Source organism: Trachurus japonicus, chromosome 24 (genome assembly GCF_045865225.1).
Source record: "Trachurus japonicus isolate A0001 chromosome 24, Traja_1.0".
NCBI classification, from domain to species: domain Eukaryota; kingdom Metazoa; phylum Chordata; class Actinopteri; order Carangiformes; family Carangidae; genus Trachurus; species Trachurus japonicus.
In genome coordinates this window covers 24,308,819-24,336,787 of record NC_140930.1, presented here as the reverse complement: position 1 = coordinate 24,336,787, position 27,969 = coordinate 24,308,819, and the positions used below count along the sequence as shown (strand labels likewise).

General features: G+C 41.7%; 2 protein-coding genes across 3 annotated transcripts; both read right to left on the bottom strand.

The window, feature by feature from the left end:
- Positions 1-1,601: 1,601 nt before the first annotated feature.
- arhgap18 (Rho GTPase activating protein 18) lies at positions 1,602-21,253 on the bottom strand. Of its 2 annotated transcripts, none has more exons than XM_085770063.1 (18): positions 20,953-21,253; positions 13,440-13,677; positions 12,538-12,676; positions 11,366-11,448; positions 11,035-11,184; positions 7,564-7,627; positions 5,729-5,844; positions 5,041-5,112; positions 4,825-4,918; positions 4,277-4,368; positions 4,088-4,165; positions 3,840-3,999; positions 3,638-3,720; positions 3,327-3,533; positions 3,039-3,173; positions 2,256-2,377; positions 2,107-2,162; positions 1,602-1,976 (listed from the first exon to the last, which is right to left on the bottom strand). In XM_085770063.1, exons 1-18 carry the CDS (start codon positions 21,078-21,080, stop codon positions 1,879-1,881), a joined length of 2,115 nt encoding a protein of 704 aa, XP_085626189.1. In that variant the 5' UTR covers positions 21,081-21,253; the 3' UTR covers positions 1,602-1,878. The 2 variants fall into 2 exon arrangements, with proteins under 2 accessions (XP_085626189.1, XP_085626190.1); XM_085770064.1 differs by having other exon boundaries at positions 13,440-13,674.
- Positions 21,254-23,841: 2,588 nt separating this feature from the next.
- fkbp6 (FKBP prolyl isomerase 6) lies at positions 23,842-27,610 on the bottom strand. The gene is made up of 9 exons (XM_085770540.1): positions 27,322-27,610; positions 26,302-26,419; positions 26,115-26,204; positions 25,813-26,015; positions 25,407-25,526; positions 25,093-25,290; positions 24,736-24,845; positions 24,472-24,569; positions 23,842-24,241 (listed from the first exon to the last, which is right to left on the bottom strand). Exons 1-8 carry the CDS (start codon positions 27,397-27,399, stop codon positions 24,497-24,499), a joined length of 990 nt encoding a protein of 329 aa, XP_085626666.1. The 5' UTR covers positions 27,400-27,610; the 3' UTR covers positions 23,842-24,241; positions 24,472-24,496.
- Positions 27,611-27,969: the final 359 nt, after the last annotated feature.

The window sequence follows — 27,969 nt, the reverse complement described above, 5'->3', positions numbered from 1 at the left end:
CTTTTGTTTCATGGAACTTCTGCAACAGGTCAAGAATAAAATATGCATCTCATATTTTAAATTTCACATCTCTGTATTGTTCTGTTGCATAATGGTCTAAGCAACTTGAACATATTAGTATCCCATTTAAATAACAACTGATGCTGGATACTGTTACAATGATATGCAAGAAGAAGTTATTAAAATGTAAGAATATTAATCACAGAGCAGCTGTTAACTGAAGACGCATTCACACTCAGAAAATAACTCATAGCAGCTGATGTGGTAATTAATAACTGCATTTTTATTTACAGGCTGTTTTACTGGTCATTTCAGAGGCAACAATAAGACGGACATCATCATTTAGAAAAAAAACAAACATTCACAGTAGACAACATAATACAAGACAGACTGAGTTCAAACAATTAAAACAGTGAAACATTATTTCTAGCAGACATGATCCTCCACAGGCTGCCGACACTAGAAGAAACCACACAGTCAGATCAGGTTTGTACTGTGTTTGCCAAGACAAGCACAGATATGTGCCAAAAATATAAAATGGAGATTTTCTACTCCTGGCAAAATCCTGCTTGTGCCAGTATTGTATTACATGAACTGATATACAGACTGAGAATTTACAGAGCCAAAAATCAAAACAACAAATGCCCAGTAACTGTCCACATACTTTTTGGACCCATCATGTTAGAGTGTATCATTTCAATGAGGCTGTTTACATAGGAAGACATATCTTGATTCCTTCTTTGGTATAAAACTTAAAGGCAAATCACTGTATTTCTTCCATGAGGACTTGCAGACTAGTTAGCATATCTGAATTATATATACCATTTATAACCATGTACTATATTTCAAATGTCTCTTTTCACATTTGTCGACTGTTGCTGTGCAGTTTTTAAAGATGGAGTCACACATTAACACACTCAAACATCCACAGTTTAGAAAGTCATAATATACAACAATGAAACCAGGGATGTCGTCATTGCATGCCCTGGTCACCTGTCCGTAACAGTGTTGTCATGGAAACATAAAAGTGGAGATATTGTTGACCAGTTTGTTCTGCCACTCTGGTGCTCCACATGATGGGCTCCTCCCACACACGACTTACGACATCCCAGCTCTGGGACCATCCAACGTTCACTCCTTCCTGGTTCTAGTGAAGTGCTTCCACACAGTGACACTCAATGTTAAGACAATTTCATTACTTTAAAGGGCTTTTAATAATAATAATTTAAAAACAACAGCTGAATAAAAGCTACTGTATATTCTCAAAAATTTCCAACCAAAAATTGATGTTTATGATTTAATAAAATTTTGCCATTTTATTGCAGCAGACTAGATTATTTTAGCTTATTGCAGGCACAACAAAGTGATTAGTGGTAATAAATCACAGTATACAAAGGAAAATACTTACAATATCACACAATGTTAAGATTGTGACTCAAGTGCTGGGACAAACTAGAGGAAATAATGTATTTCCAACAGTTGTTAATAGTGGTCTGTCAGGGATATAGAGATGACTAGACACTGTATTCTTACACAGGTTTGCTCTCACCCACACACCTGAACTGGACTTCAGCCTCATACTGTACCCGAGTGAGCAGCACAAGGCATAGTGGAGAAACAGGACTGTAATACTTTTTTCTACATCAACACTAATTTTCATTTATTCTTATTTGGAAATTCTGGTTTTCAAAAGGAGGAGAAAAGAGACGTACTGCCACACATTTCATCTCCTGGGATTTCATAATCATAATGTATAGGAATATTAGCATCTTTTGCTTGATATGCATGGTCCAAGCATAAACCGGCAATAACCACAGAGAACCAGGTGGCGTCTGACTTCAGTAGGACACTACATTGAGACCGGGCAGCAGTCCAGCATCAAGTCTGCCTCTGCACAGCTTTGATGACCCACTCAGCTGTGGGGTTCAGCTGGAAGAGGTCTTTCATGTACGTTTCCCCATCAAGACATCTTTCCTCTGAGAGACAGACAAACAGGGAGAAATATTCAACACATTGATTATAGATGGATTATAATCGTCTGTGGATTTTAGAACTACAAGCAGCTGGGTCATTAGTAACAGAAAATATAATTAATGATGGACTCACTGATGTTTCCGCCGATCTCATAGAGACACAGCTCTTCTTGCTTCACCGTCAAGGAACTGGGAGGATGAAGGGAGAGAGTTAGGGAGAATAAAGGCAAACTTTGCATGTTTAAGTGTAAAGAAAGTGTGAGGGGCATGTGCACATATTACCTGTCTTGGCTGAGGAAGCGTGTTAACACATCAGCCGCCTGCAACTCTGCAGTGAGCTGAACCGCCATGGAGGTTTTACTGAACTGAGGGGCTTGAACTCGGATAAATCCCTGTGAGGTCTCCTGGTTTAAACACAGACAGAGACACATGCTCAAACACACACCGTAAACACTTCACAGAAATTAGATCAACATCCAAAATCCTCATGAGACAGAACGAGAGAGGAATGTGGACTTGAATAAATTCTGCCTGTTTTGTTTAGTGAACTCCAAACACTGTCACTACACATACTGTAGCTGCTCAGCTGCAGCTCCAAGTCACTCACCCTCTGTGACTGTATATTGAATAATGGAGCCGCTCTAACACTGGACCTCTAACACTGCTCACCAAAGAGAATAATGACACGGAGCTAGTCAGATTTATAAAATGATCTAGAAAAGATAAAGTTAATTGGTATCAAATTATCAAGCAGCTCATTCAGCTATTAGGCCTTTATTTAGGCCGTTATTTAAAAGAGGTATGTAAACCTTTGAAGCTGCTCTGTTGTGGTCTTATGTGGTCCAGATGCTTTATGTTTCATTTACAAGGCAATATATTCATACAGTACAATACACTTGGTTCATGCAGTCATGGAAATAAAATGTCTAGTAGATGTAAGGTTGTTAAGAAAAAATCTACTGTGAAATAAATGTAGAATTACACTCTCTCATTAGCATATTTCCTGGTAGGGTTATTAACAGAGTTTTCTCAAACTAGGTCACTGAATGAAATGGAAAGTGGTACCTCGGGGACGGCTCTGTCAGGCGGTTTCTCCGTGGCTATCTTCTTCAGCAGCTTTCTGACAGCTCTCTCTTTATTTTGTTTCCTGTGACCTTCCATGTTTTGTTGTCTGACCTGGTTCACAATGAACTTGGGGATCTAGAGACAGGATGCACACATGAACCCTTATTACTAATATGCTACCATCATTCATCACTCTTAATGATGATGAACAAACATGACAGTAATAGAGATCTGTAGTTATTTATAGTGGTGTTTTAGATGATAGAAAATATCAAGAAAGATCTTTACTGTCCATAGAAGATTCTGGTATCTAATCAGGAGACGGACGATGTTGGCTGTGCTGGTTGCCATGGAGAACTCCTGTTGTTCTGTAACCTTGGAGCGGATGCCTTTGAACATGAAGATGTTGGGTGCCATGACAACGGAGACATTGTTGAGCGTCATTTTATTCTTGGCCTGATGGTCGATCACACGCTGAAAGAACTCCACTAAAGCCTGGGGAGCAAATCAGGAGAGACATTTACATAGAAACAGGAGAGTCAAGAGCTTCTTATATTGAATTGAAAATGAAGCGCCTCTGAAACCGAGTGTGTCTCTACCTTCAAAGTGTCTCGATTGGGCTCAGGCAACAAAAGGACGAGCAGGTTCAAAGCCTGCAGCTGCTGTTTCTTTGTGGGAAGCTCTGTGAATGCACACACACACACACACACACACACACACACACACACACAGACAGTCGTAATGTGTCCGTACAGTTGTTGCGGTGAAGCAGAAAACTCTGTGATCAGATGCTCTACATACTGTTGACAGCGATGAATGCACTGAGGTACTCCACAGTCAGCAGTGGATGGGGCAACTCCCTGATGAACTGCTTCAGAAGGCTTGCAGCGTCGTGCTGTTTCAACTGTTGCCATGGAAACATCCCGTCATAGAAGGAGGACTCGAGCTCGTGGCACAGCGACTGGAAACAGGACAGGGACAGAACCATTCAGGGCAACAACTGAAGCTTCAACTTTAGCTCTTTTGATAAAACAAACACTTGAACCAACCTTGACTCTTGTGGCCGCTCCAGGGATCCGTAGCAGCCCCTCTGTGTCTAATCCCTCCTCTTCAATATGAGCCATGAGCTAATGATAATAAACATCAGATACAGTGACAGTTACACACACTTCAGGTTGGACTGATATGTTGATCAGTACAGTACATGCTGTTGAGCTGTCAGTGAGTGACATGCTCACCCGCTGCAGTATGAATGGCACTTTGGTCCCAGGAGCACGTTTCTGGTCCTGGTCCAATAAAGTGGCAAGAGGAACACCGAACAGACCGATCTCTGCACACACACACACACACACACACACACACACACACACACACACACACACACACAAATACTGAGTAAAACACACATTTAAAGGGATATTTCAACATTTTGACAAAATTATCACCATAATCTCTGTAGTTTTAGGAGTAGGTTCATTACCTTTGATCGTTGGTGCAAACTGTTTTTAGATCGGCGGGGAAGAGACATGAGCTGCACGGTATTACTATGTTTCCCTCATCAAACTAAATACACAATCCAACAACTCCAAAAACACTGTCGTGGACAAGTGTGACCTGCACATTCACCACACTATGAAATAATAACGTATATACGGTAATTATGTAACATTACGACACATGAAGCAAATACTCAGAACTACTGTGTGTTTTTGGAGTTGTTGGATTGCGTATTTAGTTTGATGAGGGAAACGTGGAAATACTCAGATTTCACTCTGTGTGTATTTACCTTTAACCTTAACCTTGACAGCCTTGTGCGCCTTCAGGTCGATCCCGGCGGTGTCAAACAGAGCAGTCATCTCCACGAGCACCAGTCTACGCACCTACGGCATTCAAAACAAAAACAGAGACAGGGATGTTGTAGCAGCTGCATCTGAAAATAAGTCAACTAAATGACTTTGCTTTTATTGGAAAGTTTGTCTGAAACGAAACAAAGTTGATTGACCTTTTTCATGTCCAGAGGAGACAGATCTCCTATCCTGGTCTGACCCGTTTTATCTCGGAGCAGCTTAAAGTTCTAGGAGGAGAAAGAGTCAAAGAAACAGAGCGGGAATCAAACTGATGCTTGACTGTATTTAGTTTTGCACTGAACGCTGAAGGTGGATGGCGTAATAACTGAAGTGTATGAGAAGAGACTCCAGTGACCAAACAGAGGAAATAATCTGTTATACCAGCTTCAACCACCAGGTGTCACTACAGACCAGCTCTTAAACTGCTCACAGGCAAGTGGAGCTTCCTGCTGATATGCAACACAACCTGTTACAGGCCATACTGTCAACTTAAATTCTAATAAAGCTGTTTTACAATAACTGAAGTAAAATGAATACTATCATCTAATGTGTTGCGTAGGATTTTACATTTCATTCACCACTTTCCATGTATGTATATTGTATGTTATACATTAAAAGCCAAAACACCACATCTCACAACAAGACAGCGGTTGGCTTTGCTTTGTTCAGTTTACAGAACAATATATGAAATCAGTGCATCCTGTTTATTCTCTGGCTCCTCCCCTAAGTCCATACACACGCATTGTGTCAGTAAAGAAACACATTGCTGAGGAAGTCAATGTGTATGTGTATGTGTATGTGTGTGTGTGTGTGTGTGTGTGTGTGTGTGCGTGCGTGTCTTACTGGTAGTTTGTCGTCAGGAGAACTGGGGCTGGTGGTGAATTTAAATCTTTGGTTGTCTCTGTAAGAGAGCGCCTGCTCTGAGAACGCCACTTCAACGTTCAGCTCGGTCTCTGCTTCTGTCAAGAAGCACACACGCAACGACACACACGCATTAGAAATAAATCACAGGACCACACAGTAGCATATGTAAACAGTGTGAGACGGACGGTGAAGTGTGTTTTCATTTATTTAATCTCAGTGTTTCAGCAGTAAGAGGACAGAACAGAGACCTGCTGCTTTTTCTCTACCTTAAATAACTACTGAATGTTCATGCTTATTCGAGCATTTGCTTCCATTGAACGCTAACGCACAGCATAGAAAATATTAATATAAATATAAACATATTACTAATGTTGTATGGATCTGAAATTAACAGATCATTGTACGATTGTGGCATATATTTCCACTCAGCCTTTTTTATTATATTTTATAAGAAAAATAATAATAAAGTCAGTATTTCTTATAAAGATCTGCAAGCTGAAATTAATGTACTGTTGTATTGTCATGAATTAATTTTATCACATTGCACTGTGTCCTGATCTTTTCTATGCAGTTGCCTGGCAGAAGTTTATTTGGGCCTCAGTTAGTAGTAGGGATGGGTATTGATAAGAATTTAGCGATTCCGATTCCATTATCGATATTGCTTATCGATTCGATTCCTTATCGATTCTCTTATCGATTCTCATTGGGTGAGGAAATAAAAGAGAAATGGGTTTGTTTGCATTAATGCAGTGGTTCCCAACCTTTTTTGGCTCATGACCCCTTTTGACATCACAAATTTCTGGTGACCCTCATTCAAGATGAGCAAGCTCAGATATTTGTATATGCTGCATTTTATTTTATCTTGATTTATTCAAGAAAGTGAATATATCAAGAATATAGTTGTTTAAGATTGTGAAAAATAATTAGTTTATTTATTTATTTATTTTTAATCAATTACTAGACATTTAAGGCGATCCCATTTGAATTCCAGGCGACCCCACATGGGGTCCCAACCCCAAGGTTGAAAACACTGCATTAATGGCTCTGACATTAAAAAAGTAGACAGGACCGACCTGCCTGGACAGGTTAACACTAGACCACTGTGGCTGTGGGCCAGCTGTGCTCACAGGAGGAATTTAACAATGTTTCCATTACATAGTTTTTATGCATCTGTATCTTCTCACTAGTTATTGTTTTCATAACGTTCGTTTTTATGCGGAGTGAGCGAGTGAGCGAGCGAAAGAGAGAGAGCGCGCCAGAGAAAAGACACAGGGCGCAGCTACCGTTTCACCTGGCTACGAGCAAAACCTGAAAGGAAGTGGTTATAATAAAGAGAGAAAAACAGAAAGAATATGTAGCCTGTTCAGGAGACGTTGTCCTGTCCTCACGACGTGAGGGAGGGAGGACCGGAGGGAGGCTCTGGCTCACAGGTTAGTGATGAAGAAACGTCACTGTCAGCTGCATCTGTCAGCAGCTCCGCTCCACGCAGACACGCCACTAACTTTATTTTGTGAGAACAAACGGTGACGTGTGGATATAAACACTAAGCGCCCTCATTTATAATGAAGATTGATTTTAACGGAACGTTACGTAACGTCATTAATCAATTAATGCGCGAGTTTCTGAACCAAACGGAATCGATAAGGGAATCGTTAAAGCAGACACGCACACGATTCCAAGAATTGATCCAAGTTGGAACCGGTTCCGAAGAGGAACCGGTTTTCGATTCCCATCCCTAGTTAGTAGTTCTCTGTGCTGACTCACACTGTACCAGAGTGTGTGTCTGTGTGTGTGTGCTTGTGAGTCGCACATACCAGCTGAAGAGACGTCTTTTTGTCCATTCTCACTTCCCCCTTTCAGTTTACTGGGCTGTTCATCCTGCCGCACAATGCAGAGACACATCAGTGTAAAGCACACAGTGTAATGTTCAACAAGCCACTAATTCAACCAGTAACAGTACACCCTCACTCCCCCCCTGTGCATTTTTCATGTTACATATTATCCTGTCTGTTAATTAGTGGACAAACTGAGCATCTGGGTGAAAGAAAATGTGAGACTCTCAGTTACAAAACAGCCTCTGAAGCAGCAGAACCACACTTCATTCTACTCCACAAGTACAAATCTATTTCATATATTTACCTTTTGCTGAATATAATCAAGTCAATCCTGTATAATCAATTGAGGGAACTCTATTTAGATTAAATAAAACAGTGTTTGGTGCTTAACAGACTATTTGTCACTGCTGATCACTGCTGATTATTGCCTGCAGAAGTCACAACATAAGCAAAGCCAGGGAAGCAGTGACCATTTCCTTTCTGACTAAAAGGGAAATGTTACATTTTGTGTGTTGTGGTTGAATTGACAGTTCGTGATATTGAAGAGGAGTTAGGGACAAAAAACAGTGCCAATGCAACATCCAGTGTAATTTCATGTCCCTCACTGTCACTGTATACTAAGAATTTAATTTAAATTTTTTTGACAGTCGGTCTAGCTGTTAAAACCTGATTTAAAAATCTATCTAGTCATTTTTACACTTTTTTATGCAGATAAACAGCTTAACACATATCTATATTCTCTCATCCGGATCCAGTATAATAAGTGCCACTGGGCTCAACAGGAAGGCGCAATTGTCATCCTGCGTGTTTTTTCTTGCTGTTTCTTGCTGATTCGCTCCTCTTACATTTTAAGAGGATCTAGGAAGCAAATTAAAAGCATGCAGCACAATTGGGTATTGCTGTGCTATTACTTTTCCTGACAAAATACAGAAAATTAAAAAAAATCTTCCATAGAAAATGAATGGGAGGAGGTGATAATAATTATTGGACTTTTTCAAATGTCTACTGCTTCAGTATACTTTCGCCTAGAGACTCCATTTAAACTTTAAAATGTAGACACAGTCTAACTCCACGGTCTAACCAATAATGTGGTTTTCCATGTTTTGATAACTTTGATCGTTTTTGATCAGCTCGTTTTCAATTATCTTGATCATTTTTGAAAAAAAGAGGAGATTATAATGGGTGTGTATTGCACAGAATATTCAGGCTAAAGTGGGTGACATCATCGCTTTGAGTGGGAGGGGTTGTCTGAAATCATCTGAAAGTTTTCTTTTTTCACGTTGCACCCAGTCACAAATTACACTCTACACACATGATACAGGGTAAACCACCATCATGCAATACACACCCATCATAACCTCAAGATTTCTCCAAACCGTTTTTTAAGATACCAGTACACATTTATGACATTTGCGGTGCCCCAACTGGTCAAGCTTAAAGTGCTTTGGTACGCATATTCCCAGTCCTGTTCTGAAGATGTCTACCAAGATTTATGATTATTGGACAAATGGTTAATGATTTATGGCCAATACTTGCATACAATGGCAGTGATGGCAATGACGACCAGGCCACGCCCACTTACACCAATCAACATGGCACTCAAGATTGGTTAAACTGGCCGCCAGACCATGGGCACCTATTTTGATGAAATTCTGTCCAATGGGCTTTCAAATACCCATTTATGGCATTTATGGCACCCCCTTTGGGACAAAATCAAAATGCTTTGGTATGCATATTCCTAATCCCATTGTGAAGGGGGCTACCAAGTTATAAGCCCCGCCCTTTGCAAAGATATTTTGGTTGATGACGGATTTTTTTTTTTTTTTCGGCTGATCTGGATCATTTATAATAGAAATGTAGAATCTAGTCACCTGAGGCCGTATACCAAATTTAGTGTTGACATTTCAGTTCTATTAATTTTACTGTTTTTCACCTTATGCAAATTGGCAAAAAAAATCCATACTGGCAGACTTTTATGGTCAAAGAGGCTTTTTTGTAGAGCACATTCAGCTGGACTTGTGTGTTAAATTTCAAGTCAATCAGGGCCACCATTTGGTCAATGGGGGCCAGGGCTCATATTTCTTGGAAAGTTGATGCACATTATTTTCCAGTTCCATTGAGCCAAGTTTCATGTTTCTGACCCATTCCAGCTCATGGGAATTTGAGCCCAACTGGCAGACAACAAAAAATAATAAACCTGAGCAAAAACAATTCTACCCCTTTGGGGTTTACTTTGAACCCTAATCACCCTCTTTTTCCACTTTTTTTCCTGCCACTTCTTGGGCTCTGTCTATCAGCGTGGTAAGGCAAGGCAAGGCAAGGCAATTTCATTTGTATAGCCCATTTTAACTTTAACAGTTTGTCTCAAAGGGCTTTACATAGCATCATAACAACATCCTCTGCCCTTAGACTCTCACATCAATTGAGGAAAAACTCCAGAGAAAAATTTGGAGAAACCTCAGGGTGAGCAACAGTAACCCATCAAGTTGCGTTGGCAAACTTTTTGTTGTAAAAACTTTGGAACATTGTTTTGAAAAGTGCTATATGAACAAACTAGTTACTATTATTTGTTGTTATTATGTTACACTGGAAAGTCCCTCCAGCAAAAAAGGCGAGGTGTACAGGATGCACTGCTGCTGCAGGAAGGTTGGCACTAGAGAGGGAAATGATACTGGCTATCATTTTATAATGCTACGTAAGTTTAACACTGAAACATGCCTCATGACATTCAGCCATCATGTCCCTCACTTGCTATCGGCTGTAAGTGAGGACATCTATACTGTGCTACTGTACCTCAGTGTTGGGGGGTAGGGTGTATGACCTATGATGAAGTAAAACCTGGAACAGTTCACCTGCCCGAGCAGGTCTGTTCCATGTATCATGAGCCATCGGTCACACACCCTACACACCAACACTCAGGTACAGTACGACGGACCAGTTAGTTGACTGATTGACTGTATTGTCACGTTTTTTCTCAGTCATTGTGATTCAAGTCAAACAGGCACGCATGTACACACAGTAGGTGGACAGCTCCTTAATGTCAGTGTTAAGAGAGAGGTGACCATGTGTCTGTGCAAGATCTAACTCTTTATCTTAAAGGGAGAGTTCAGCTTTTTTGAAATGTAGCTCCTTTTTTGAAATGGAGCTACAAATGGCCATTAAGTCTAATATCTACAGTAGAAAGGTCTCTGCCCCCCCGAACGATTAATCAGCATATTTTCGCCGCCTAAGAGAGGTCCTGTCTCAGAGTCTAGAGTAAGATCTAAAGTAAAAGGGAGCAGAGACCTTTCTACTGCAGATATTATACTTAATAGCCATTTTTACCTCATATAACCCCACTTCAAAAAAGCTGAACTATCCCTTTAAGGTTGAGGGTTTGATTCCCATGTTGCCCCCACTGGCGTCAAAACTTCTGTGAGGACATTTTCCAGTTAGTTTGTGTGATTGAACCTTTTCAGGAGGTCTGAATATATCCCTGACATCAGGAACGTGCTGTCGGTTGCGTCGCCGTAGCGTCTGCTGCAGCGATGTCACACGACGTTCCACAGCCGACGCCTGAGTTCTGGTCAACGTGGACAGGAACGCGGCGCTGTCTTCTTCCTGTCAATCGATTGGGAACCAGACACGAGACCGTTGGTGAAACGTTGACCGTTCATTTCCTCTCCACAATTACAGTTTCAACGCTCATTCAAAGCTCTGAAGTGCAAATATGAAACTGATAAACTGTGACTCCACCTGGACTCAGGTCTCACTAATCAAACAAGAGAAAGATGATCAACACCTGATCCTGGTCAGCTGCCAATGAATTGTCAAATAGCCGCGCGAGCCCCGCCTCGGTAAGCCACGCCTCCTCCTGCTCTCCTTCTGAAAGAGAAAATCATTTTTCAGACGTGATCCATCATCAGCATTTATCTGTAAATCACAATGAGGGAAGGGGGGGAAAATCCCTCTGTTTGGTTCTACAGGTGCAGGAAAGGGAAACACAACTTTAGACACATTATACAGGAAGAGTGTGTTTGCTCCAGAGAACAATAGTCTTCATAAACACACTCACTGGAATATACTTAAGATCTGCATCCGTCATGTGCAGAGCAGCGTGGAGCCAGTAATCAAGCCAGGCCTTACCGGTTATTAAAGGGATAGTTCACCCAAAATTCAAATTTCACTCATTATCTACTCACCCTCATGTCGACTAAGAGCTGTGAGAATTTTCAGAGTCCTCCGTCCCTTCTCTGAGTTACGGGGGGGTCCGTGCAGCAGTATTTGTCCATATAATGGTTGTCAATGGATACTAACTTTCTTAGTCCAAAAAGACACACCAAAAAACATCCAAATACCTCCATACTGCTCGTCTGTAATGTCCCTCTTGTATTGAAGCCCCGACATGAGAAATTGTTCCGCCGGTCAGTGCAAATCACGAGAGATTTGCACTGACACAGGAAGAGCAGTGAACTGAGACACTGGGAGCTTCCGCACAAACAAGCTTAAAATATAGACTTGTTTAATTTTTTTCAGAACAATTTCTCATGTTGGGGCTTCAATACAAGACGGACATTACAGACGAGCACTATGGAGGTATTTGGATGTTAGTTGGTATCCATTGACAACCATTGTATGGACAAATACTGCTGCACGGACCCCCCCCCCCCCTAACTCAGAGAAGACACGGAGGACTCTGAAAATTCTCACAGCTCTTGAACTATCCCTTTAAGATCTGCATCCGTCATGTGCAGAGCAGCGTGGAGCCAGTAATCAAGCCAGGCCTTACCGGTTATTAACAGAGGCAGGCAATTCTCAAAGACACAAAGAGACGCAAAATACCAAGACAACTTCTACATGTCCAGGGCCCATTATCTCACCCTCCATCCACACTCATGCCCAGACTAGTGCAGGATCACCCTCTAGATTTGTCTCTCCTCTGAATCAGCTCTATCTACAGACACGGTACCCTACCCTCAGGAATCTTCTGCTGCTCCTCCTCCTGGACTTCCCCTTCTCCTCCACCTTCTCCACTCCCTGCTTCTCCTCCTGACCGAGTGATGTCCTCCACCTCCTTCCAATAGTCGTCCATCTCCAGCTCATCCAGAGAGTCCTGCAGGAGAAGCAGGCACACAAAGGTTTCATCGTTTATAGCTTCACATTCATGTCCTGAACAGTAACTACTGTCTATTAATTAAATATGAATTGTTTTATGTGCAAGATATGATCCCAGGAGATGACACATAAAATCCCTAAAATCTAAACAGAAATCTGAGATATTTTTTATTCAGCTCACTTTACTTTTACTAAAACAATACTTGAATTAATTTAGGGGTTTTTTACTGAGTCTCCACCCACACATGAACTAACTACAGATTATTTAAAGCAGGCGAGATGACTGCTGTAAAGATGCCAACCAAACTTCCTGTAAAACTTTAACAGATATGATTCAGCCATTTATAACCGACTCTTTTATTCAGAGCTGGCACAACAGCAGAGAAGGTTCCTGCCTGTGAATTATTACAGAAGATTAAATAGTTTCATAGGGATAACTGAAGACATACAACTTGAAAGTACAAGGTCTGGTGACATCAGTGTTAATCCCACTAACACACTCATGTCTGGTGTTGATTATATGTCAAGTCTGACCTCTCCTAGCTGCTTCCACTCAGCAGATAATATAACTGGACAAGCACTGTGAGGTGAGAGGGAACAATGGTCCAGATACTGATATAAGAAAGAATGAAAGAACGTGTCACTGTAGAATAAACACAAAAGCAGTTTGTTGGAATAAACAGATGGAATGTGAAACCAATAAAAAAAACAGCAACAGCATTGTAAAAGAGTGTGTAAGGGTAAAAAGAGGACCGTCCCACCTGAGAGAAACCGCGCTGACACGGGGGTCTGGGTCTGGGCCTGGAGCTGGGACTGTGCCTGGGGCTGGAGCCGGGCTTTGGGCTGGAGGACAGCGGAGGCTTGGGGCCTGCGGCGGAGATTGTGTCGGGGGGCGATGACGGGTCAGTTCTGGTAATACTTGGTGGAGCAGAAGATCCGCGTCTCTCCCCATGCTGTGTGTTTTGATTCTGTTGAACGTTGTAGTGGCCCGTTCGCCTGCTGCAACACAGACAGGCACAGACAGCTGAGTACGACAGGCACAGACACAGCCGGCTGCTCACACATGTTCAAACTTGACCACAACATTCTCATCTTTCTTCAAAAAACAAAGTTATCTAATTCCCATGACTCCCCCAGAGTGAAACTTGCTCCCAGGCAGAACAGTTTCACCTGGTGCTATGTGCACTTTGCACCGAGCTGACGTGATGACAGATATCTCACAACAACTTCTGCGAACCATAAAAATACTCCTGGAGTATAAACTGCAGATTGTCTTAGAACTGACTCTGTGTTTTTGTTGTGCTTTGTAAAAAATGTGTGTGCAATCGGGTTTGTAAAAGCAGCTTGTGTATTTGCTTTCATTTTGATCCACATGTGCCTGCACTGGGTGTTACAGTTGTGTGGCTGTAACGTCAGGAGCAGAGAGACACACACAGTGTATGACACAGAGGGGTCAGCCCAGTGAGTCACTCTGAAGTCGGTCAGAGACTAAGTAAAGACGAGCCAGCTGTGTGCTGAATTCCCGGCCAGTCGACTAATGAGGCCGACGGTCGGCAGCACACACTGAGGCCAGCAGCTCTCACACACTCACTGAGCCAACAACACACACAGTCAGAGTTAGCCTAGCCTAGCTGAGGCAAGGCTAATCGTGATGTGGATGATCCACAGTGACCATCATTGTGTCTGTCATACATACACACACGCACACATTACATGGTAATCAGTAAACAACTTAATGATGTTCTGTGCAGTCACGGACAGCAGACACACACTCACGAACACATGGTCACAACACAAATGTTCACACACAAGCAGCTTCTCTGTGTTTCCTCCTCTACATACCCCAGTACCAAGGGCAACAGGAGGAGTGGTGCTAATAACAGATTTTTGAAGCACATATTGATATTGATAGTTAACAGTTATCACATTTCAAATGAGGATAGATCAGCCAGTATTTAAAGCTTTTAAAGTAAGCGGAATGTTTGTGTTAATATAAGTCTTAAATAGTTATATCTTCCGACAGCAATCACTTATATAGAGTGTTTGGTCTGAAACACGGGTCTGTCAGTCACTCTGCTCTGCTGTAAGCCGAGGAGAAAACTTTCCTTGTATCCTACAACCTTTATCCAATGAGGAGAGAGAACGGCATAAAGGGGCGGTCCTAATGTGGTGACGTAGGGACGAGGACAGGGACTGCTAACTCCATCGGCTGACAGGAAGTTAGCCAAAACCACCGGATTGCTTACTTCTGCTTTAAAGGTCCAGTGTGTAATAATTGGCAGGGTTTATTGACAAAATCGGAATACACTATATTTGTATAAGTGTGTAATGGTATAATATAAAAGTCGTTTGGTTTTCCTAGCATTATAATTATTCTTTTGTATATACATATAGCAAGGGTCGTGCTTTAGAGCCATGTTTGTACAGCAGTCTGAACTGAAAATCCAGCCAACCAGAGAGCACATTTCAAGAGTTTCACGTTCATAAATAAACCAACAAAGAAGAAGGTGGAAGGAAAGAAGAAGGAAGGAAGTTTTTTTTGTCCTTGGAGGCCACCGTCACTTTGCCAACGGGATAGGAGGGGTGAGTATGAGTTGGCGCTGCAAACTAGAATCTGAATGCTAGATATCAAGGTTTTATCCCCATTTTACACACTGGACCTTTAAAAAATAGAAAAATAAACAAAAGTTCTGCACTGGGTCTTTGCAGATCGCCGAAAAAATAACCTGCAAAAACTCGTAATGGTACAAAGTGTGTTACATTATGAACTCATATCGATTCCAAGAAGCAGAATTAGACTGACTTTATCATCACTACTGTAAATGCCTATGACACAGCAGCTGACTGACAGCAACGAAGAGTCACTCCGTATACATAGATGGATGATTTCTGTACAACTGGTCTTTTTTTCCACTACATCTTTTGGAGGCAAATTGAGAATGTGCAGAAAACAGGTGGATGGAAGCAGCTACTGTGCATTTGATATTGGGTCTTATTTGAGCTGTTTCTGCCAACGTCCGACTGAATGCCCTCTTTGTTGTGACAGGATGTTACTCAGCACTCTCTGTGATCTTCTCTCCTTCACTCTCTCTGACCACACTCGAGGTCTCAGCTGTTCCGGACTGTGGCCTGTGTGTCCAGCTCAGAGGTTCCCATCAACAGCGTCGTCTTCATCTACCTGTGAATCATCAGTCTAATCTCACCTCCCAAACACACCGTCATAAAAAATAAATACACAGCTCATTTGTCAGTTTGGCTGTCACCCTCACACTGGAGGTGGATGTGTCAGAGATTAAAGTTATTTTTAAAGTTTCTTAAACTTGAATGAACTTCGAGGGCGGGACACTATGGTAAGAAACAGAGGATTGATAGCAACTACAATACTATAGTACAGGGGTCTCCAACACATCGCTTGCAAGCTACCAGTAACTCGTGGATCATGGATGGATCATACATAAATTTGAAAACTTGATCCAGGATTTTTTCCACGGCGCACAGAGGAAAAATCTCAACTTTTTGGGAGGCAGCAAGCGCACTGCATGTCATGTGATAAGAATCGACCAATCAGCTCCACGGACGGCCCTGCCTCTCCTACAGCGACATGCTACCCGGCTCTCAGTGCTTGTTGGTGTTGTGTCAAATCTCCCACTGTTTCCCACAGAAACACACATTTCAGGACAACTGACTTGTATAATCAGAACAGACATGTGCTTCCGGTGCTTCTTTCATAGAGGAGGGAGAATACCTGAAAGTAATAATTTCAGTTATCAGTATGATAAAGGCTAAACACAGACTATTTTCATGAGGAGTGGGAAACACAATTTTGTTTCACAAATGTAAAGAATTAATGTTACAAAACATGAATAGCTCTCGGCCATTTTCCTTCTGTAAAAGTAGCTCTCAGGAAAAACATTGAAGGCCCCTGCTTAGGCAAATAATATTGCATGCAAATAAGTATGCATGACATGTAGAGAGAAAAAAGCTGCTTTACCATATTAAAAGCTAAGAAACTGAGACATGAAACAATGATGTTTCCAACTTTTAGGCACTAAACTGTCACTGAGTGTATGAGAATGTAGAGGGATCAGATTAGCCTGTGAGGTCATGGTGAACAGCACAGAGCTGATGTGCTGTATTCATTTATTTGGAATTATCAGAGCAGTATTAAACCTGAGGCTTCACGCTGAGGAAAGCCACATACCACAGCAGACTTCCTGCCACACACGCACACACACACAGGGGTAAATATAGACCCACACACTTTGATCTGGTTTGAACAAAGAACATCAGGTATTGCACTAACAACAGACCTCCCTCTCTCTCCTCCTTCCACCAATCTCCTTTCTTTCCAACTCCTCTCTACTCCTCTTCATTGCGTCTCCTCCTCCTCTTCCTCTCCGTTTGCTGACCTTGCTCCCTCCTCTACTCTCTTCCCTGTTTTCCCACATTTTTCTCCTCAGCGTTCCCTCTCCTCTCCCTCTGCTCTGACAGTAGATGCACCCAGCTCAGTGGGTGAGAGCACACACAGAAACACGACTCCCCTCTGTCTCTTTGTTTTCGATGAAACCGAGCAGCTCCCTCTATGAGTCTGACACATGTTCATTGTCTTCAACGCCTCACCAGCTGGAGGATTTTCCTTTGAGGAGAACAGCAAACGCTTGCCGAGGTGCGTTGACGCCAGAGTTGTAAAACATAACTGTGAAAAACGGAACTTTACATCTGGTTCCTTCATTCACCAACTCTCTGTTGGTCCAAATCTGTTAAATGCAAACAAACATCCAGAGCCACGTAACAGGCACTTGTTCTGAAGGATCTGATAGGCTGAGACACCTATGCCTTGTTTTTCCGTTGACCTACAGCCCTTGAGAGGTGCAAGAAAATATATTTACAAGCCTGTTAAAAATTAAGCTTTTATGCCGTGTCAGTGTTTCATTGTGCGCTCTGTGAAAATCTGTGTAGAGCAACAAGGCAGTTGTGATTCCCCTGTGTGGACTCAGGTCACAGTGTGTAACAGAGTGGGGCCATCCCAGTTCATACTGTGTCCAAACCACTACAAACACACAAAACAACAATGCAAACAACATACAAAAGTACACGCACATGACTTTGCTCCATTTCACGCACACTCACAGGGAGGCCAGGTGAGCTGCCCTTGTGAGTAAAACAAACACACCCCCTCTCTGCGATACACACTTTCATACGCGAACAAATAACCTTCAAAGGAAAGGACTGCAGCAGCTGAATGTGTGTTGTTGTACTCTTTGTACCTGTCGCCCCGCACAAACCTTTTATCAGGCTGTTAGAGCTGCCGGCATACACGGAGTGCATTAATGTGTGTGTAAAAGTGAACTCCACACCGTGAGGCGCAAAAAGGGCGAGAAGGAAGGAAACAGCATCAACAAGCTGAGAGGTCATTCTGCACCGATGTGCTGAACATAAGTCAAGACCTGAGGAAGTGAACTCTACTGTTTGAACCAACGTGACCTGAGAGAATCAGTGCAGTGACCAGGATTCACAGCACAAAGAGAAGATACTGTATGATGATACTGTAGATTTACATGAACCAATAATAAAAAATAAAAAAACGTGTATAAGAAAATACAGACACACAGTGGTTTTGCACAAATTCTGAGCCTGAAAAAATGTTACTTCCTTTGCTCAGATTGCATTAAACTATTTCCTATGATGAACAAGTAATAAATACTGTCAAATACAAATACAGTGCAAATGGCCTGAGTGTGAGTGAATAACAATAAACTCTATTTTTTTGTGTTCTTTATAATGTGAAAGTTTTTCTAAAAATAGAAAAAAAAAGCAATATATTGCCTTGCAGAATCACAATATATCGCAAAATATAATATTATCGCCCTCCTTCAGGATGTGATAATAATACACAGCTCTAAGTTGTGCAGAGTCAGTACTGCACTGTCACAGTTTGACCACTCTGACCTCATCTTATAACAGGACCTGTGTGGTATCAATCCTCTCTCATCATGTTTCTCAGCAGGAAACCAAATATGGGCATTTCCTAAAATGTCAAACTGTTCCTTTAAATGATCTGAGCAGTTTCACCAACTGGAGGAAATGGATTAGATGTATTTTTATGTTTGGAATAAATAAGTTGTGAACAAAGGACAGCTGAGGAATTAACAAAGAGGAAGAGGATGAAGTGTGTGTGTGTGTGTGTGTGTGTGTGCCAGCTGCCCTCTGTAGACAGACGCTGCCTCTGTTTCCCTACTCACAGTTACAGACCGACCAGCTGAATAAATCATCTTCCTTTCAACGAGATGAACCGTCAGTATAATTAGAGATGTTCAACCTGCTCCATGTGTGTTTCTGTCTTTCTTCCTCTCTCTGGTCTCTCACTGTTTTTCAGCCTTTTTTTGTCCTGTCCCGTCTGTTTTCCGTTGGCTACAGTCGTCTCCACTCCTGTTCACCCCGACACCATATTTACTCTGAGTGACGGCGTGCACAGCTGTGAGGACTCATGTGGTGTCCTGTAACCCCTTGTCTTCCTATCCGCATACGTCATTTCCTGTGCAGTGTTGTATTTCTGCTGCTTCACACAGTGAATTTATTTGAACCATGTGGACACTTTTTTTTACTCCAGTAGCTCTTCCTCCTCCTCAGTGGAGAACAGCAGAAACACAACCACGTCTGGCTAGAAGACAAACACAGACTCCCAGCAGCAGACAGGTAACCTAAGGCTCCTTAGGTCGGATGTCCCCTGCTGGTTAAAGGCCAGCAGCTTTCTGTCTGTCTCTCTGTCTGTCTGAGTGTCCCTCTGTCTCCCATTTCCTGACCAGAGGAAACAATGACCACAACTCTGAGCCTTCAAGTCGGCCTAGACAGGACACACACACACACACACACACACACACACACACACACACTCGGCTGTGGGAGGTGAGACAAAAGGCTGTAATGTGATGCTGTGTTTTTTCCAGGCTTGTGGGAGAAGCCATCTGGAACACACACACACAGTTGCACATGTATAGGGACAGGTGTGTCACTGTCTCTCTGAATACCAGCTGAACTGAGTTGTTTACTTTATGAAAACACAGTTGTTGTTTACCGACGTAAACATGCACTGAACACACACACACAAACACACACATACACAGCCAGTTCATCCTGGATGAATAAACAAATCCTCTGTTATAAATAAGAGTGTCATCATGTTGTTTCCATATGAGCTTACTGTAGTTCCCACTCAGTTTTTCCTCTGTGCCAGAAATGATATACATCTATATTAAATTATAGCGTTACCATTCTAGTGTCTGTCTCACTGTGAGAGGATGAGAAGATGCTCATCATGCAGGAAAATCGATGAGATATAAACAGAAGCAGCAGTAAGAAGGCTGGACAATGAGCCAGAGACACTTTCCACCTCCATCATAAACACATCACTTCATCCTCCAGGACAGTCCAGAAACACTACATGCTGGTTTCTCCTTTATTTCTATTCATCATAAAATAAACTGCTTCAATGATTATTCATCAGAAATCATCTTCTCGATCATATTGTCTGCCAAGCTGTAAAAGAGTTCAGCTTCTGTTTTTAATCAGTTTTATTGTTGGAAACTAAATAGCCTACAGTAGCTAATTAACTAGACAATCAAAAGACATGTGAGACATGTGAGGATGTTACACTGAGTTTTGAGAACTTGTGATGTGTGCATTGTTCATTATTGTGTCATTTAGACACAGTCACATGATGTCAGTGTGAATCAACTAGCCTACAGTACATGGTCCTGCAGTATAGTATATAAAACACTGTAGGCTACAGTTATTTTTCAATATTGATTACCTGTTGAACAAAGTGGCACAAACTAGAGGTAACATAGGTGATCAGATGGTTAATCAATCGATAACTTGAGCTCTTCATAAAGGGTTAGTGAGTCCAACAATAAGACTCTATCAGGCTGTTTTGTAATGCAGATGTATATAACAGGTGTTATCTGTAGAGCTGCAGTGTATCTCAGTACAACACTATCTGACAGTATATCACAGTCAAGGTGAAGCTGATTAGGAGCTGGAGGAGAAACAGGAGCCATAGGAGCTGACACCCGGTCACTGGGCTTCATGTAGCCAGTCAACAGCATTTTACCAAGGAAATAAACAATCACAGTGACCTTTGACCCCTCTCTCTCTCTCTCTCTCTCTCTCTCTCTTTCTCCCTCTCTTTCTCTCTCTCTCACACACTCATACACACAAACAGTAGTGTATCAGTGTGACACTACACCTGCACACTCTCAGTAAAAGTTATCCCACCTGGATATAGCGGGCTCGTGCTCCCGGGTCGACGGAGCACACGCTCCGGTTTTCGGCAACAAATCCGCGTTGCTGTGGTAACCCGTTAAGACCACTCCCTGGATCTGCTGCTGCTGCTGCCGACTCATGTTTCTGCTCCGGTTCTCCGCTCTTTGCTCTTCTTCACCTCCGCACTCTGTCCGTCCTCCTCTCTACCTGTCCCTGCCTCCCGCCACTCGGCTGTCCCGCTGTCCACTCATTCTCTGACTCCTTCTTCTCCTCCTTCCTCTTCTTCCCTCCTCCCTCGGGCTCCTCTTTCTCCACAACTTGTGTCAGAGTGACTCCTCCGAGGGGGCGGGGCCTCGGCCGGAGACGCAGCGCGCTGATTGGCTGGAAGTGCAGGGCGCAGTTTGACAGGTGAGGGCGCCCCCTGCTGTCTATGGTTCTCACTGTGCACTGACCGGCAGGTGAGGCGTTTACTGACACCTCTAAGGGCGGGGCATTTGTTTGGGAATAACAATTTAATACTTTCAGCAAAATACTTCATACAACTGTAGTTTTATAAAAGCCATATATATATATTATATATATATAAATAGGCATTATATTATGCCTATTTAAATAAAAAATGAAATGTATGGACTTCAATATCTGTCTGATCACTTACTGTCCCTTTATTTACTTATTTTAATTTTATGTTTATATAGGCTAATACACATTTTCTTTAGTTTTTCCTTGAGGTTTGTTCCCCTTTTTTTAATTAATCCAAACTATTTTCTCTGACCTATATTCGTATCCTTGCTACTGCCTTTTGCTTGTTGTTCCTTCTGGTTCTGCTTTCCTCCTAAATGTGATTCATGTTTTTTTTTATTGCCCTATAAAGATGTCAGTAAAAATGTGTATATAAAAGAAATATAACTACAATTTAGAAAAACAGTTTCCATGAATAGATGACATTAACAGCATATTTTGAGATAATTCATTTCTTTATGAACTTCACACCCTCGAGTCTCTTGTTGTTTTGTCTGCTACAGTGAGGTCAAGCTGTCTATGAAGTCAAAATGCAGATGTAGCCTACAGTTTTAAAAATGTTATTGGGTGACACGCGCACACACACACACATGTGGGATTCCTCCCCCTGTTTACACACACTCACAGAGTGTGTGCTGTCTTCTCACTACAGCCAAAACAAGCACCAAGGTCTTTAAGGCCAAACACTGGATTGGTCCTTGACTGATGACACACACACTTCACGGACTGAAGACTAAACTACAGACAGCACAACCCCAAAACAAACAATAACCTATATTTGTCTGATGGCCTTCAGCCATAAAGATGTTTAATAAAATAAAACAATAACAAGTATGTGACAATATTCATTACTTATTTTCATCACATGAGTATAAAAAAAACAGTTGTTGCTCTCTTTACCAGTTTATACTAATAATGTTAAGAAGCTTTCTCCATGTGGCTGAATAGTTTCAATATTATTTATTTATTTAATTTATATAAATTATTGGATTAATCACAGTTTGATGACAGCCATTTAAATCTACATATATAAAGTAATATTCCAATTCCTATTACATTTCATGAGTTATGTGATAAATGAAAAACTCAACAACACACTTGCAGCAGGAAGTGTCACAGCCAACATTATTATTATAGAATACAGTCATAACTATACAGTCATAACTAGATACAAAGTCCTGTGACAGTTAAATGGTCAAACACAAAGTCAGTGACTGTGAATCAGATGCTGTTGTCTGTTTTCTCAAACGTCTGATGACACACACATCAACAGTAATGGTTCAAGGAGGCTGACCCACATTGAAACTTCATGCACACACAGATTCCTCTCATGCACACGTGCCTCACCTCAGATGAAGGTAGTGGGTGAACCTGGAGACCATCGTGTCCGTCTGTGTCCATTTAGACACTGTCCTCCGCAGACCGTCACCTTTTGACCATGTGCTGCTGCTGATGGTAAAACACTCACACACTCTGATGAGTGGATTAACCACAGAGGTCAATCAGATTGTTCTGCCCCTCCATCTGCCCCTCCCAACCTCTGATCCTGTCATTCCACCCCCCACCCCCCCTCCTCCTTCACTCCAGACCTCTGTCTCTCTTTCTCAGTCTTCTGTGCCTCATTTGATTATGCTCTGTCTCCATCATGACCTCCACCTCCTGACCTCAACGCTGCAGAAGACATGCTTTGAAGTCACTCTGCAAAATCACTCATACAGGGAACATGTTGTGATAGTTTTCATGTTTTAATATCAATAGTTTAATATCTATATTTTAGGCCTGTTTATGTCTTGTGTTACAGCCACGTGGTCCTATCATATTTTTAAAGATTTAACTTTGTGGAGACAGATTGTTCACTTTCGCCCCCTAGTGTTTGATGGTACGTGCAACAACTAGGCCTATGTAAATGATCTTAGGTCTGCAAATCACTATGGCAACGCTGTGGCTGCATTATACTCCCCCTGAGCCCAACACATTCTTCTCAGCCGCCCACCGCATCTACTGTTAATCAGATTAAATGGCTTCCTGCTCCAAAACCTTTCTGACCAATAACATACAGACTACCTGCAGGTCCCACCTATGTGATACACATGTCCAAGGTCACTCACACATTTATATCTTTGCCTGTGTCACATATGCTCAGAGTTTATTCATCTGATGTACAACTAAAGACTGTTTTTCTATTCATAACCCTTACAAGGGTGAGACCACTTGTCCCATCATGTAAACACAATAAAAAAACAACTACACTGTACTTAAATGCAAATCATGTATCATTAGTGATCAAATCAACTTCTGAAATAAAATGTCAAATCTTCATGTCAGCTCAGCAACTCAAATGACATTAAAAAACACCATTCAAAACAGACAAAACATGTTACAAGTGACAACATTTATTGTCATATACTGTATCACCTTGAACCCTGAGGAAACATTGAATACTCCGGTACAAACAGGATTCAGACAGAGGATTTAAAGAGGTGACAACTTTACAGAGAACACAGCTCGTCACGCTCCCTGTGTCTCATGTTAAAGTTCTTCCACAATATTCAGTGATTTGAGGTGAGTCTGCAACTCAGATCTCCAAACAGAAAAACAACTGTTAAGTCCCATTATCAATAAACATTTCAATAATTGTCAAAAACGGATTCTTTTTTACAGGAAATGAACAAAACATCTGTACAATATGAAAACTTTCATAACAAAACACAAAAACTTGGAGAATTAACAGTGCTGGAGACAAAATGTGCTGCTCAACCTCGAAGCTTCACTCTTCACTCTGAAACACAGTGATGTTATTGATCTGGTCAGTTTCTCTGAACACATGACAGATTATACTGGGTTAAATTAATATCTACTATTGTGCTTAACACTAAGATCTGAGCACCTCATTATGTGTTCTATACAACAGTTACTGGTCATATGTTATCATATAGACAGAGGTTGGAATTCCGCTGATGTACAGCTGTATTAGGTTTTTAAAAGTGTATAGTGAACAGGATCTCTTACCTTTTCTCTTCTTCCTTCCTCATCCTCACTGGTCCCTCAAGTCTCGAAACATCTTGGAGTACATGTCCTTCTGTTTGTCCATGCTGTCTTTAAAGCACCTGAGACGTTCACAATTGTATAGATAACTCATGAGTTAAAGGCTAAGGCTGTAAATGAAAGCAGAATTGTGTTTTTTTATATCAATGCAACACAGTTATCTGTGATTTAATCTGCAGCCGTTTCACTCGAAAAGCATCGACTGTGTCAACAAAAGGTTGGTCTCACGTGGCCACTTTCCTCAGGAGGTTGTTAATGTCACTGTCAAACGGCTTCTTTGCCTGAGCAGTAATGAGGCAGCCCTGGGCGCTCTCGTACTCATGCAGCTCCAGGTACGCCTGACACACACACACACACACACACACACACACCACACACACACACACACACACACACACACACACACACACACACACACACACACACACACACACACACACACACACACACACACACACACACACAACAGGAGGGTGAACAGCAAAAAATAAATAAATAAATATGAGAATAGCAAATAACAAATACTCCAAGGGCTTAATTCAGGGCCCATGGGGATTTTAGTCTGATGGTTTAGCCAGAACCAACCTGTCCACAGCGGTAAAGGGCCTTCGTGTTGGCTGAGTCTATCTCCAGGGCTTTGTTGCCATATTTCAGGGCTTTGTGTGGGCTGTCCAGACGGAGCTCAGTCAGAGAGAGGTTCAGGTAGAGAGGCAGCAGAGCCGTCTTCAGCGTCTCCATCTCTGCATCGCCCTCTGAATCCCTGTTCCCCAGCAGCGTCATCGCCTGTTTGACAGGAACCCAATACAAAATACATTCGCTTATAACAGTGCACATATATAAACATACACATACAGTAGCAATTCGATTCACTCACAAAATTAAGACGGATGAAGTCTGACCTGTTTGTAGCGATCTTTGGCATTATAGAAACGACTCTGTTTGAAGCAGCGGTTTCCAAAGCTGCGAAGCGTGTTGACAACTTCTAGAACTGTGGACAAGGGAACAGAGTTCTGCTCCTCCTGAAGACAGACAAATATAAAACTATTATATTATGAAATATACTTGGACTTTTAAAAATACGCGATTCTAAGTAAGACAGATTATTAAAAAAAGACAAAAGTTTAAAAATGCATAAAGAGCAAAACAACTAAATTCCTTAGTTTTCCCTAACTGCACAGATGGAAATGCATAAATAATTGAAAACAGAAATAAAACTGTATAGAGTGTAGCTTTAACGTGGATTTGGTTGTGTTTAATGAGGAGAAACCATATGGTAGCTATGACAACAACCTGCAGCCTCCCTACCGGGCTCAGGGCCACAAACTCGTCCACTTGTCCCGAGTTGAAAAAGTCAAGGATGTGAACCTCGTACAGAACCACAGCAGCAGCAGGAATCAGAGGAGGACATCCCATGTCCCCGTAGGCGTAGTGTGGCTGGAAAAGGAAACGTGAGAACTCTCCCTTCCTCATGGTCAGCAGGCCCAGCTCCAGCCCAGCCAGCGTCACATCTGTTCCAACAATCAGTGTCCAATCCAAGAGAAAGGTTTTGTAGGCCACAGTTTACAGAGGTTGAGGAAAATTTATTTGAACTTAGAAGAATTTCTGACCTCTCCCTAACTTCATCATCATTGGGTGTTTATAGTTTGTGGTGGTTTCAAAGGGATGGTCTGAATACTCCAGGAAACCAGAGAAATGGACTGTGGTAGAAACAGAGTGGAGAGCTGTAATGACAGAACAACCAAAACATGCAGAGACAAACTGTGTCAAGGTTTTACATAGCAAACGTGTCAATACTCAATACTGAAGCATTCTGGGGGATGGGTGCGCCCTCCCCGGACTGGACCACCTCCTTCAGGATCCCTCCATCTCCCAAGACATCGTCCATCCGCTGACGGAGATGGTCAAACGGACCCTACAACAGAAGATGTGTAGCCTACTCACTATTTCCACTGTCAAATCAACTATTAACCTTGGATGTAACCTTAGTCTATGGCTCATTGAGTTTTTCCTCAGTGGATGTGAGGGTCTAAGGGCAGAGGATGTTGTTATGATGCCATGTAAAGCCCAAACTGTTTGTAAAAACGGGCTATACAAATAAAATTGCCTTGCCTTGCCTAATAAAGACACAACTACACGTCCCCAGGAGACATGGGTCAGGGCCTGGGGGCCACGGCTGTTGATGAGCACCCTCCACCTCCTTATTTACTATTCTTTATTTATTCATTTTCTATTTTAAGTAAGTATATGTGTGTTTTATCATATTTTTCATGTGATTGAAGTTGTTCTTCTTCTATCTACTATGTTCTTTTGACTTTCCTTAATAATTTTGCTCACTATAATCTCTATAGTTCACTACATGGTGCAAAGCAAAGCCTTGTTTTTCCTTTCTTTTCTTTAAAAAAAAAACAGATCTTATACTGTAGTTGATTTTGCTGTTGATGTTTTGTTGGTTTTCTTTGCTGCTGCTGAACATTATTTACATGGTGCATAAACTGCATTTACCTTCACAAAGCTGTTTGTGTTGTTCCTGGCACTGGCAGGTCTAAACCAACTGTGTTCCTCCATTGACACGAGGCTAACTTCAACTGATCTGGTCCATGAGTGATGCTACAACTCTTCACCCACTGTTTCTTCATCTGGCTGACCTTTCCTTTAGTCAGGAAAGTGTGTGTGTTTGTGTATGTGTGTGTGTGAGGTTTAAGGTCACAGCTGTCTCTGTCCCACAGAGAACAACTCTATCATCCTGTCTATCATCTTTAATATCAACATTAGCATTAGCATGTTAGCAGCTAGCTGGACATCAAGTTAACTCACGGGGTTGTTGTTCCTGAGCGGCTCCTCGGAGTTTATTAACCTCCGGATACTGGAGACCAATCCGTTACCGTTTGACATGTCAATGACGATCACTCACTGCTGTAAAAATATATAAATAATATGAAGCAGAGACTCCACGGTGAAGCTGCAGCTGTCTGCTGTGGGCTCAGGTGGGTCAGCACACCTTGATGACAGATGAACCTCAGCTGCCCAGAGCCAGGACTATCTATCTATCTATCTATCTATCTATCTATCTATCTATCTATCTATCTATCTATCTATCTATCTGAAAAGTTAATTTATTAACTCTTTTTTTAATTAGGCTATTATTATTATTTAAATAGGCCTAGTCCTAATAAAAATAATATTTAGGCTATGTACAAAATGTATACACACACACACAAGACAAAGAAGGAGAAAAGCAAGGCTCCAGTTCCCACAGTGAACTACAGAGAATGTTGTACATAATTTGGTATTACATAAACATATTTATAATTTATTTTTTCTAAATTAGGCTGTGATGTCCCAGCACTAAAGTCAACTGAACTGACACAGTACTGTATGCATGAATAAGCAGATATGAGGACACAGTTGTTTTGCATGAAGTATTTAATGTCAACAGATTTTAACTAATAGGCTATACAACCA

Excerpts from the sequence above, each read along its gene's own strand:
- arhgap18 (XM_085770063.1), bottom strand. The coding sequence starts at position 21,080 with ATGAGTCGGCAGCAGCAGCAGCAGATCCAGGGAGTGGTCTTAACGGGT. Across the intron at positions 12,677-13,439 it reads GTCAGCGCGGTTTCTCTCAG|GACTCTCTGGATGAGCTGGA; the intron begins GTGGGACGGTCC and ends CTTCTCCTGCAG. Across the intron at positions 4,166-4,276 it reads TGCCATTCATACTGCAGCGG|CTCATGGCTCATATTGAAGA; the intron begins GTGAGCATGTCA and ends TATTATCATTAG.
- fkbp6 (XM_085770540.1), bottom strand. The coding sequence starts at position 27,399 with ATGTCAAACGGTAACGGATTGGTCTCCAGTATCCGGAGGTTAATAAAC. Across the intron at positions 25,291-25,406 it reads CCAAAGATCGCTACAAACAG|GCGATGACGCTGCTGGGGAA; the intron begins GTCAGACTTCAT and ends CCTGTCAAACAG. Across the intron at positions 24,570-24,735 it reads CTCCTGAGGAAAGTGGCCAC|GTGCTTTAAAGACAGCATGG; the intron begins GTGAGACCAACC and ends TGAACGTCTCAG.